We start from the raw sequence: 13629 nt of genomic DNA, 5'->3' as shown, positions 1-13629 counted from the left end.
ATATATATATATATATATATATATATATGTATATATATATATGGTATGGAGGAGGCGATTAAAGAATGAAGTGAACATTCTGGTGTTAATTCATAGGCGTAAGAAATAGCTGAGGTCTAAGGGCATGCGGGATTCCCCAGAGATTCCTGAGCAAGCAAACCCAGCAGCAGGAATCCAAATCTGGGTGGGGTGATCCAGGTTTCGAGAGGGGTGGGAAGGGAGGACTGCGGGGGGATGGGGATGGGGATGGGGATGGGGTGGGGGTGGGGGTGGGGGTGGTTAACCACAGGCTGGTGGTGAGCAGGGACGCTCCGGGAGGGGCGGGGCCACCTGAGAGGCGGGGCTAGCGCAGGGAGGGGCGGGGCCGCGCGTCTCCGCCCCTCCCGCCACTCAGCTGGGCTCGGGAGCGCGCGGCGCGGCTCCGCCGGGGCTGAGGAGGCGAGGTAGCGGCTAGACTGGAGCGCCGCAGGTGACCCGGGGCGGGGAGTCCGGTGCGCGGGGCCGGCGGAGAAGAAGCGGGCTGGAGGCGCGTCCCCGTCCCCCCTCTTCGCTTGGTTGTCTCCCAGCCTAAGGCACTGGGTTGAGGGAACACGGCGAGCTCCCGGACAGCCGGTGGCGCTCGCGGCCCTCAGCATGTTCGGTGAGGCGAGGCTTTTCCTCCCGCCCGTGGGCTGAAGCGGCGGCGGCGGCCACGCAAGCGAGATGCACCTGCCGGGCTCGGCTTAGAGGAGCGTCCGGGCCGCCTGCGGGAGAGCTTTCGTCACCCAGCCCCGGCGGCGACCGCGGGCCCGAGCCGCAGCGACGGGTGGGCGCACCGACATGGCGGCTCGGAGCGCCCCGAGCTGCCACCTGCGGCTCGAGTGGGTGTACGGCTACCGGGGCCACCAGTGCCGCAACAACCTCTACTACACGGCGGCCAAGGAGATCGTGTACTTCGTGGCGGGGGTCGGCGTGGTGTATAGCCCGCGGGAGCATCGGCAGAAGTTCTACCGCGGCCACAGCGACGACATCATCAGGTACGGGCTCCGGGACGCGGTGGCGGGGGTGAGGGAGGTGGGAGGGGGACCGCTGTCACCCCTGCCGAGCGCTCTCGGAGTTTGCAGCTGCCTGTCCTTCTGGAAGTCGTGACCGTTCACGCCAAGGAGCATCACCCAGGAAAGCGATGTGCATCTATCTGGTTCGGAGCCCACCCACTTACCACTCCGCTATCCGCAGCGTCCTATTCTAGGGGAGCGAGCCTACGGATGCTCCGCAGGCCTTCGCTTGAATGGATTTGTGACCTTTTCCGTTCCATCAACATCAGGAGTTTAGACTCCGTGATTGGTTTCTTGTTAAAAGGAAATCTTATTTAGCTAGGGAAAGGAAATAAATACTTAACAGAAGACCAACCCAAGCTCTGCAGTACTCAACTCTTGGCCGTAGTTATTCAGATTTCACTATCGGCAATTATCCGCAGATAGCAAAGAAACTCAGGTGTTACTCTGAAGGCAATTCACTGGAGGTTAAAATTCGCACGCTGGAAGGCACTTGGAGGATATGTCTTTTGTGATAAATAACGCCCCCCTCCCACTGATTTCCAATTCTGTTTATTTTCATCAAAGTAACCTTACGTTTACTTTCCTATTAGTAATTTCAATCACAGGGTGACTGTATCTAGCTCTCTATTGATCTGAATCTTAACGTTGACCGCGATGTTTGGTAAGCTGTACATATATAGAGGGTAATTTTCAACATTTCAGTCGAACTTTAATGTTAAGGTTAGGAGCGTTTGAATTGATTATTGCCTCAAGAACATTTCTGCCTTCTATCAACGCTTATGTATTACAGAAAAATTTGCAAGTGTGTTCATGTTGTTGCTTCTGTGTTCTTGACCCGGGATCTGTGAACAGGCATATTTATTTCTTCATGGATGTTTCGAATTAGGCATATCAAAATCGCTATAGTGGTTTGATGCAGTGTAAGCAAGATGCTCTGGTGCTGAAACTCCACAAGGTTGTTATTTTAGCTCTCTGTATATATATATATGGGGGAAGGGGACCTCAGGCAAGGGAAAAATCAGCTGGGATGGAGCAAAGTAAAAGTTAACAATAGAAGATTGCAGAGACGGGAAGGCTTGGTGGGGGCTAATTATCATTCACTTGTTCATTAGACACTGCAGTGAAGGTTTCCAGATTCCAGGTTTTGGAAAGGAATCTGGCAAGCTGTTTTTTCTCAATTTAGGAATTTTCTGTTGTGGTGGTAGTCAAGGCCTGAGACCCAGTGAAAGTCCAAAATCACTAATTTGAACAGAAGTTAATAGTAATTGCCCATCTTATTATTCTCCCCAAGAAGAGAGTTATCTCATTTTCTCTTATTTTCCCTCTGTCCTGCCACTTCTGTCCTTCTCTATGGATTGGGCCTCTAGCTTTACAAAACTACATGAATAGCTTTTGAGACTCTCACCAGATATTACCAGGTTAAATTAAGTAAGTGGTGAGGGTGTGAAGGATATGGAAGGTGTAATCAGGAGTGCAAGACCCTGTATGTAGGGAAGTTTTCCAAAACTTGATGGGTTTATTTGAGGGGAAAATGAAGCTATGCCTTCATTCTCCTAGCAGTAGTTAGAGGCTGTGTTATATAGCACACTGCTTGACTTTTTTTTTTTTTTTTTTTTTTTTGGTCATACTGCAGATTGAACTCATGGGCCTCACAAATGGTTAAGCGCTGGCTCACTGAGCTACACTGACTGTGGTTTTTATATTTTCTTTGAGTAAACTATAAGGAAGGTTGTACTTTTGTCTTCTGCAAAAGTTGTGCAACCCATACATGCATCTCAGAACACTTCAAATTGCAAACATACTCTACATGTCTATGATTTGATGCAAACGATACATTATTATATAATTTATGGCAATTTAAAAAGATCTGAAAAGTTATCATGGGCAGTAAAATCTAAACCGTACAGTGTATTAAAGATTGTGGCACAAATGTGATACAATACTAAGAATATAGTTGAGAAATGAAAGTACTTTGGAAATTGTATTTCAGATAATAATGACAAATTATTCTTGTGAAATAAAATAGTCATATTTTAATATTAAAACCTGTTTTTTTTTTTCAATTCAGTGCTTAACCTGTAAGCTATAAACCACTCCAATAACTTCTTATTATTCCACAGCAGAAGATACAGCATTCATACATGTAACAGATGGTAGAAAGCCATGTTATGATTTAATTAGCCTTAATGAAAATATTTTCATGAGTTTTACTTCTATATCTACTTAAAATCCCCTTGTGATTTGTTGGCAAAATATAACTTTAGGCTGAGACTGTTCTAAAGTGAACTGGCAATTGTCATTTGGTTTTAAAACTGTAAGTGCTATGTTGGCTTTAAAGTTTGAATCGTCTGTTATTTGTTTGCTGCTTCTATACTCTTACTGTCACCAAGAATGGTTCAAGGTGGTTCTGTATGATACCACATTTTATTGCAGCCTTATATTTGTCTGCCTTCTTTTGCCCTTGTCTATGTGCACTACACTTCTCTAGGCATTATTCTTTTACTGCTAATTATTCCAATAACTTGTTTATACTTAGAAGTGAACTTCAATGCCAAAATAATACAGGATGTTTTCCTTGTGTGCTCTCCCGTGTGTGTGTGTGTGTGTGTGTGTGTGTGTGTGTGTGTGTTTCAATTTCTCTAGTAGGTGTTTGCAACACTTTTAGACTATTATACTATATTGCACGTTCTATATTTAGGGTAAGAGGCTTATCAGTGGTCTGGCTTGTATTTTGAAACATTTGCTAGCTGGTTTCCCCAAAGGATCTGGTAGCATTTAAATTATGTTTTTCTTGCTATTTATTGCCTACCAACATTTATTTTGCAAAGTAGTGGATATTATCAAAAGTTCTCAAATCATATATACCAGGAAGGGTCATGGATGGGATATAATTAATTTGGTATGTTTTCATATTAGCCTCTGGTTGGCTCAATTGTCAGATCTAGAACTTGAAATGTTTTAAAATTAATTCCATCTATTCCTTCAAAAGACTTATTTCTCCCTTTTTTCCTTAAAAGACTCAGCTTCAGTGTTCTGGGAAACAGTCCTCTCATGTGTCATGCTCTGTGTTATAACAGAATATCCGAAGGTTGTTTTACTGCCTTCACCAACCCCTCTAACATTTATTTACCTTTGGTTCTGTTTTGCTGTAGCCATTTCTCTCAGGGTCACCAATGACTTACACATTGCCAAATCCAGGGCAAGGTGTCAGCTCACATCTTTTTGATTTTTTTTTTTTTGTCACCACTTGACACATCTGTTCATGCCCACCTTTTTAAATACTTCTCCAAAAAATTTGAAAGTTGATACATAAAACTAAAAAGTGTACAAATTTTGATATGTGTATATATTGATGTTTAAGTCTATGTAAAAATGTTTCTGGCCTTAAACCTTTATCATTTTTTTAAAAAAATAAACTTCTAGTTTTATGAAATACAGAGTTATTTTCATTAACTGTAGCCACCCTACTGTGCAGTAGCGTACCGGATTTCTTAGTCCTAACCATAACTTAGGACTGACTGATCATCTTTTTTCCATCCTTCCCATCTGCCATGTTTTTCCCAGTCTCTTGTAACAACCAGTCTACTCGCAAAATTGTATGAAAAAAGTCAACTCCATATAAGTACGATCTGTAGTTGTTTTATTTCACTTAACAGTTGATCTCAAGTTCCATCCATGTTATCAAAATGATAGAATTTTGTATTCTGTCTTAGGGTTTTATTGCTGTGAAGAGACACCATGACCTTGCCACCTTTTATAAAGGAAGGCATTTCATTGGGGCTGGCTTATAGTTCAAAGGTTTAGTCCATTATTGTTATGGCAAAAAGCATGGCCACATGTAGGCAGACATGGGGCTGCAGAGGAAGCTGAGAGTTCTACATCTGGGTCTGCAGGCAACAGGAAAAGGCCTGGCAGCCACTAGGCCTAATTTGAGCTTCTGAGACTTCAAAGCCCACCCCCTAGTGACACACTTCCTCCAATAAGGCCGCACCTCTTAGTAGTACCAACCCTTATGAACCTGCAGGGGCCATTTTTGTTCAAACTACCACATCCTCTTTATGGCTAGTAGTATTTTATTTGGTGTGTGTGTGTGTGTGTGTGTGTGTGTGTGTGTGTGTGTGTGTGTAGCTAAGGAGAAAGAAACAGGACTATACCATTTTAGGTAGGTGCTGTGATAGGGCAGAAAGGAGACCTCACTGTTATGATGGTATTCTAGAGACTGAGAGGTCAAGAACTACATTGTGTGGGAGTCTGAGTAAGGGACAGACTATGCAGAGGGACTCTTCCCTATGGAAGCTCTGAAGTAGATGTCCTAATAGATTTGAGGAACAGTAAGAGAATTGTTGTGGCTGGAGTATTCTGAACATGGGTTCAGTGAGGTAAAGATGAGATGAGCAGATTATATGGGACCTTGCTGAGAGTTTTCACCTGCTCTCTAAGACTGGAAGTTGTTTTAACAGTTGTGGTTGTTTGAATAAGCACAACCCCTATAGGCTCATTAATTTGAATGCTTAGTCATCAGGGAGTGGTATCACTTGTGAAGGAATAGGAGGTGTGGTCTTGTAGGAGTAAGTGTGGCCTTGTTGAAGGAAGTGTGTAACTTGGGGTGGGCTTCGAGGTTTCAAAACTTAAGCCAGGCCCAGTGTCTATTTCTTCCTGCTGCCTTTGGGTGTAGTTGTCGAACTCTTAGCTCCTTCTCTGAAAGACCTCCGTGGAGAGCCCTCCCCACTCCAGTCTCGAGATGTCAGCACCCAAAAACCATGAATAGACCATCTTGATGTAAAAACACAAGGTAGTTTAATAACAGAGCTCCGGGCCGATACATATCTCACTCAGGAGACAGAGGAATCGACCACGAGGCTTGAAAGCTAGGGGTTTTTATAGAGAGAGGGTCGGGGGCTAGGAGGAATTGATGCGGTTTCACACAATTGGCTTATTTAAACATCAGCAGAAAACGATTACACATCAGCAGAGTAGTACGTGCAAGACAGGATGTCAAGAGACCTGAGGGGCGGACGCTTATCTAGGTCAGGGGAACATTTCGTTACCATATATGGCCAGTCAGCCCCAGGAATGTTTTAACAACACAAACAACTTTTTCTTTGGACTATTTGATATAAGTTACATAAATTAGGCCTCAAATTTTATCTTCAGTTTCATTTCCCTTCACTCCAGCACCATGTCTGCCTGTATGCTGCCATGCTTCTTGCCCTGCTGAGAATGGACTAAACTATTTGAAACTGTAAACAAACTCCAATTAAATGCTTTCTTTTATAAGAGTTACCATGGTTATGGTGTCTCTTCACAGCAATAGAACACAACTAAGACAACTATTTAATGAAGTTATTGGCTTAGAGAATAACAAACTCACAGTGGCTTCTATATTCAGAATATCGTGGAGAAGAGAGGTAGTAGGGAAGCAGGGAACGCACTTGGGGGTCTGTTGTGTTTCATTCCAGGAGTGTTGCTGGCTTGGACCAGTCATGAGATGCTGGGAGGAGCAACAGGGAAAGCAATGGGAAAGGCAACATTCTGGGTTTATTTTAAAGATGGGAGCAGCATGGTTGACTAATGAATCATATGCAAATTATAAGAGAAAAGGAAGACAATAATGATCATAGAAATTTTGATGAGAACATTTGGAGAATTAGAGTTAGCAGCTATTGAGTTGGGAAAGATTGTGAGAAACATTTTGTGATTGAGGAGGAATGGAAAAATCAGAAGCCCTGTGTTAGAAGAGTTCAGTGGAGAAACCTCATAGACAAGTAAGTAGGGTTATAAATTAGATAGCTTGACATGTGTGTCTGTAACTCATGGAAGCAGTCTGGTATGGCTAGTAGAATCGGGTGTTACCATTTAAGCAATAAAGCCATGAATCTCAATGAAGTCACCAAGGTAGCAGGTATAGACAGAGAATGGATCTGAACATGGTTTTCTGTTGTGTTGCAATATTCAAATGCAGGGGAGATGAAGAATGAAGCAACAAAAATGTGGCCAGAGGAGCAGAAGGGAAAGTGAGGTTATGGGCACATCAGATATGACCAAGCCTGCTTCCCACTAGTCAAGGTATTAGCTGCCTTGTGGTAATTACATTACAATTATAAGACCTGCCCTGGAGACCACTATGGTCAAATGATAAGGAGAAGGAGGTCCAGGAAGAAGTCAAAATGGGCTGTTATTAATACAAAAAACTAGCACTCGTCAAGATTTATTTAAAACAAAGAACCAAACAATGGCATGTAGCTGGCAGCCCTAGATTCTTACAACTCACAGTATGGTCTTCAGATCAGCAATAGGAACATTACCTAAAAACTTAGGAGAAATACAGATTCTTTTCTTTTCCTTTCTTCCTCCCTCCCTTCCTTCCTTTTTTTCTTGAAACCATCCTGGAACTCACTGGAAATAAGATTCTTATGTCTTACACAATGAGTCAGCTTCCCATAGTTGTGAGACAGTACCTGAGAATGGAATTTCAAAGAAGGAAATCTCTATTTTTGCTTATTGTTTGCAGAGATTACAGTTGAAGGTTAGATGGTCTTTTTGTTTGTTTGTTTTGCTTTGGGCCTGAGGCAAGGGAGAATATCATGGTGCAGTGTAAGTGGCAGAGGAAGCTGCTTACTTTAGGACAGGCAGGAAGCAGGTAGAGTGGAGAGGAAGAAGACCAGCAGAAGGAAGGGGAGAATGAGCAAGAGGGAGAACAGGCAAGGAGCAAGGAGAGATGGAAAAGTTACCTGGAAATTGTGTACCATCCTCACTTCCAACTACAGAAGGCACTCGTTCCTTCTCCTTTCCATTATATTGAATCTATTTCTTTGTGTCCTTTGGAATTCTTTATCAGGATCAACAATACTAGATACTGCGCCTAGGTTGTGTTTCATACTCATTTCACTGCATGGATGGGGATGATAATAGCACAGGTAGTTTTTACTAAGTATGCTTCTCATAGTGTTTAACTTAACTATCAACCAGGTCTAACCACTTCAGTGGTTATCATCTATAGGCAGTATGCTTCATCAAGGACCAGGGTATAATTCCAATCTAGAGTGGAAAGAATAAGTCTAGTGTAAGTCTTATAACATAGGTGCTGACTAACACCAGAGTTCACATTTGTTTGAGTGAGACTTTGCTGATTGTTAGCTAATGGGCAATGTATTTAATGCATAAAACATGAGCCCTCATAGTAGAAATCTTATCTGGCACCTGGGGGCTAGATTGAGAAGCAAAGCCTTTACAAAAGCTAGTTTTGATAGCTATGTTTTTAAAAGGCTATATAGAAGTTTGAAATCAACATAATAGGGATTGTGAAAGATATTCTAGATTTTCTCTTAGAGTTTTATTGCTATTTTAAATTAGAAATACTTTTAGAAAGCTGAAGGCCACAGAAAAATATTGACTCACAATCTTGCAATCTAAAATATCACCTAAAGGATGAGTGAGGCAAAGATTTTGGAGATCATTCTAGATAGAAACTTAAAAAGCACAATTATCTTGACCTTTTCATGGGACAGAAAGGACTATGTGGCTGAAGTGGACAAGAGGGTAAATTGTTGAGACTTAAGAACATCCCGAGGGACTCCATCCAGGTAGGATTTTTTTCTAGATGAATGGGAAGCTGTTGGAGAGGTTTAACAACGTGGATGGTAAGGTTAGATTTATGTTGTTCTAAGATTACTCTGGGGCCAATGAGATGGCTTGTCAGGTAGAGATGCTTGCCATAGAAGCCTGATGACCTGAGTTTGGTCCCTAGAAGCCAAGCAGAAGTAGAAGTAGAGAACAGACTCTACAAAGTTGTCCTCTGTCTCATCTCCACATACAGTCTATTGCATGCCCTACTCCCTGTGGGAAAACTCTACTAATTAAGGTTGAAGTCCACCATGACTGGATAGCCTCAGGGCTCAACACAATATGGGAGACTTCTTTCATTAGCAGGACTTTTCTGCCACTCAGTTGGACATCACTTACAAACATGGGTGCTTCATTCTACAAACTAACTTCACCTTCATTGTTTAGGATTAAAGGCGTGTGCTACAACTAGAAACAGTTTTTTTTTTCAGTAAATAACACAATCTTGGGGTTCACAGTGTGATCAAATATTCTGTCATACAAGGAGGTGCATAGGAGGAGTTGATTGAAGGAAAGGAAAGGGAGGAAAATGATTTATTTACATTATAATTTAAAAAATAAAATGATTTTTAAAAATTACTTTAAGATTCCATCTTATTTCAGAATGACAAAGATTAAATAAAAAAAAAAAAAAGAACAACAAATGCTGGTATAGATGTGGCAAAAGGGGAGCTCTTTTACATTGTTGCATAGTGCTAGACCCTGTTTACTACAACACTGACTTTCCAGACAAGATGTGTTCACTGGTGCAATAGTGGCAAAACTATGTGTGTTAGTTAGTGTTTTATTACTGTGAAGAGACACCATGACCACAGCAACTCTTTTTGTTTTGGTCTTTTTGTTGTTTTGTCTTTTTTTTTTTTTTTTCCCAGAGCTGAGGACTAAACTCAGGGCCTTGTGCTTGCTAGGCAAGCGCTCTACCACTGAGCTAAATTCCCCAACCCCACCACAGCAACTCTTATAAAGGAAAGCATTTAATTGGGGCTTGCTTACAGTTTCAGAGATTTAGTCCATTGTCATCATGCTGGAGAGTGTGGTGGCACATAGACATAGTCCTAGAGAAACAGCTGAGAGTTCTACATCTGGATCTACATGCTGCAGGAAGGGCAAGAGCCTCTGAGCCTGGCTTGGGCTTCTGAAACCTCAAACTCATCTCCAATGACACATTTCCTTTAACAAAGGCCACACCTACTCCAACAAGTCTATACCTCCTAGTTCTTCCACTAATTCTGACACTTAACTGGTAACCAAACATTTAAATCTATGAGTCCATGGGGACTATTCTTACTCAAATCACATCCTATGTATGGAGGTAACTAACCACTCTCTTGATTGGCTTTAAGGCCTGCTTTATAGAAGGGAGTTCATACTGTAGACATGGCCAAAATTCATGACAGGAGAAGTCACAAGCTTTTTTGGAGAACCTATTGATGCTGATGGAGGATGGAAAGGAGTGCTGTTAAATGTTGTCTCTAGTCATGGCATGGTTCTTCGTTGTATAGCATTTTCTTCAGAATTGAAAATTCCTTCTCCAAGGGAAGGGAAGGCTCATGAGACTTGGGAGGTAAACAAATGACTTTAAGTCTGGGAGAACAGAAACTCTCGAAGGCCCTTTGTAAGAGCATAAAAAGGAGTAAAAGATTGACAGAGGACTCTAGCTAAGCCGAAGGGAGATTCTCAGCTGCTGCCAGCTGTGTAGAGAGCTCCAAGGTTGCATGCAGCCTTTGTGAGTAGTCACTGGTGTTGGGGTGGGCTTCTCAGTGGTACAGTTGCTTTTGAGGCATCCTTGTTCCATATGACTTATCATCCATACTACTATTAGTGACCCCAATAAAAACTTTGGTTCACTAGGTTAAACACTGGCATGATATTTACTTTGGTCTGTTGTAGGTTTCCTTTTGGGGGTGAATACATATTTGTGTGTTATGTTTCACCAAGAAAAGCCAGCCACATGAGAGTTGCCTATTCCAGACATTTCATGTAAATGACTCCTCAGAGTATGTGGCCCTATATATATATATATATATATATATATATATATATATATATATATGTTTTCATCCGTGTTGTGTTACATTTCAGAGTTCATCTCTGTTGCAACATGCACTTTCTTTTTTCTCCTTTCAGTTGATGAACATTTGAGCTGTCACTTTCTACTGTTATGAATAATTTTGGCATGAACGCTTGTGTAGAGATCTTGTATGGACATATGTTTTTATTCCTTTTAGGAATGTATCTAGAAATAGAATTGTCGTATCCTATAGTAACTCTGCTAAACTGTTTTTAAACTGACTGTATAATTTTACAGCCTCACAAATAATATGTGCAGGATCGAATTTTCTATATTTTTATTTAATTATGCCTGGCCCTTTGACATGGATTACCACTTGAGAGCATTACCATCTTAAGAATATTACATTCTTTCAGGCCTAGAATTGATGTATTCTACCCTCTGTTTAGACCTTTAAAAATGACTTGTAGTTGGGGTGCATTATTATATTTGCTCTTTTTGATGCTACTATAATTTGGATTTTTTTCAGGTATTCTCTGCTAGTGTACAGAAATGCAGTCTTTTTATTTAAAGGCAAATCTGATATTTTAAGCTCTCTGGTATACACTTTTATCAAGTAGAATTTCATTTTTGTTTCCTGCCTTTTGTGGATGTATGTGTTACTAAATGATAGTTTTTTTTGTCTTACTTTTAGAACCCCATTGACCACTTTCTACAAATTTCATATGACATTGCTGTTTTTTTTAGTGAGTTTTATAATTAATTACTGTTACAGTATAAGTGCTACCAAATACTACCTTAGACATTAAGATTTAGCTAAATTTTTCATTTTCATCTATGTGTATATATTGTATATGTGTGTTTGTATATGCATGCTTGTGGGTACTTGTGTGAGGTACATGTGACTGTGGGTATGAATGCACATGGGAGCCCAAGATTGATGCTGGGAATTATCCTTGACCAACCTAATGCCTTATTCAGTGAGGCGAGGTCTCTCGGTCACATGCAGAGCTCTTTGATATGCCTATTCTTGTTAACCAGCTTGCTTTGGGGATCCTCTGCCCTCCGAGGTTTGAGTTACAGGTGGTCTGCCATGTCCACATGGTATCTCGTGGGTTCCAGGAGTATGATCTCCAGTCTTCGTGTTCTCATGGAACATGCTTAACCATAGAGCCATCTTCCCAGGCTTTAGATTTACTCCAATATTAGTTAATAAAAGGAATGGTATGATAGAAAAGAAGGCTTGCAACATAAATACCAAGTGGGAAAATAGCATGTGATAGCTAAGTTGCTAAAAATTTGTTGCTGTAGTTCTGTTGATCTTTTGTAAGATCTCTTTTCTTGAGAAGTTTATGCACACTATATCACATGGAGTTTATGAAGTCTATAATTAGTTTGTCATTAACCTTTTAGTATATTATTAATTCTTAACAATAATTTTATAGAAATTTCTTCTAAATACAAATTATTTAAGGTAAGTCTAATGTTGATATTTGTAAGTAGAAATATCTATAGTAAATGCTTTAAAAATTTATAATCAATTTTCAAGTCTTACTATTTACCTATTTCTTTAATTTTTAGTCTTGCACTGCATCCTGAGCGAGTGTTGGTAGCAACAGGACAAGTTGGGAAAGAGCCTTACATCTGTGTTTGGGATTCTTACACTGTCCAGACTGTGTCGGTTCTGAAGGATGTTCATACACATGGTATAGCTTGTTTAGCATTTGACTTGGATGGACAGGTATTTGATAATTTTCTTCCTTTGTATCAATTTTGATTTTAAAATGCTTGCTATGAGAAATCATTGTAAGAGTCTGGAGAGATGGCTCTAGAGTTGAGAGCAGTGGCTGCTCTTCTAGAGGACCTGGGTTCAATTCCCAGTACCCAGATTATAGCTCACTACTTTCTTTAACTCCAGTTCCAGGGATCTGACACCCTCACACAAACATACATGTCAATTCACATGTAATAAAAAATTTTTAAAAATATTTAAAAATGAAATGATTATAAATTTATAATATAAAATTGAAAAACAACTGATAAAAAGTACTTGTTTATTTAGATATGTTGAAGTATAAGTGAGATGGGTGGACAACATAGCTAACAAAAATAAAACAACAAGGTTGTTGATTTCGTTGTTACCCAGAACTTTCTTGGTCAAATTATTCCAAAAGCCAAAGAAATTCTCATTCTCTGACTATTACCTAATTGTTACAGAAAGTTTTATCTGTAACTGTTTTTCCAGGTAAATTATTTAGGTAGGGAATATGGAAGACACCTTGGAAAATTAAGTTTCTCTAAGAAGAGTTGTATATATTTTAACTTTCAGTTAACTTTAAAGTTTTTCTTTTATAGTTATATTTTTTATTGAAAATAAGACAAATCAATACAAAAATCAGAGACCAAAACAGTGATCTTTGTTATCATCCCACTGGCTAATCACTTTCCAAATTATTTTCTAACAAGACATTTTTTTATAGTTCTATAGTTTCTATAGTTTCAAATAGAAGCTATGACTTGGACATATTTTAAAAGTGGTGTGGTTAATTTGTTATTGTTAAATATTTTGTGTTTAAGTTAGATTTTAAAATCATTTTAATTTTCAGAAGAATTTATTTACCTGCTTTTTATAATTGTTGTAAATGTAGATTCTATCAAAATAGACTGTAGACTGGGTTGTATCCTAAAGAAAATGATACTCAGTAGGTACCTTACATTATTCTGAGGTTTGGGTAGCATAGATTCCTGTGACTTTTTGGTAAGGGATTGTCTTAGTCAGGTTTTCTATTCCTGGACAAAACATTATGACCAAGAAGCAAGTTGGGGAGGAAAGGGTTTATTCCGCTTACACTTCCATACTGCTGTTCATCACCAAGGAAGTCAGGACTGGAACTCAAGCAGGTCAGGAAGCAGGAGCTGATGCAGAGACCATGGAGGGATGTTACTTACTGGCTTGCT

The 13629-nt window shown here is 40.2% G+C and overlaps 1 protein-coding gene across 8 annotated transcripts in view; it reads left to right on the top strand.

Annotated features, from left to right (window-relative positions):
• The first annotated feature begins 388 nt into the window (after positions 1–388).
• The window catches only part of Eml5 (EMAP like 5), a 114225-nt gene continuing 100984 nt past the window's right edge, over positions 389–13629 (top strand). For all 8 annotated transcript variants that reach the window (XM_021201910.2, XM_021201909.2, XM_029540726.1 and 5 more), the window contains exons 1-2: positions 389–1016; positions 12253–12412. In XM_021201910.2, the coding sequence (XP_021057569.1) occupies positions 820–1016; positions 12253–12412 (357 nt within the window). In that variant the 5' untranslated portion in view covers positions 389–819. The remainder of the gene's footprint in view (positions 1017–12252; positions 12413–13629) is intronic.

The sequence above is a fragment of the Mus pahari genome, chromosome 7 (assembly GCF_900095145.1).
Source record: "Mus pahari chromosome 7, PAHARI_EIJ_v1.1, whole genome shotgun sequence".
In the NCBI taxonomy this organism is placed as follows: Eukaryota; Metazoa; Chordata; class Mammalia; order Rodentia; family Muridae; genus Mus; species Mus pahari.
Note: the sequence above shows the minus strand (reverse complement) of the source record. Positions and strands in the feature narration are given on the sequence as shown.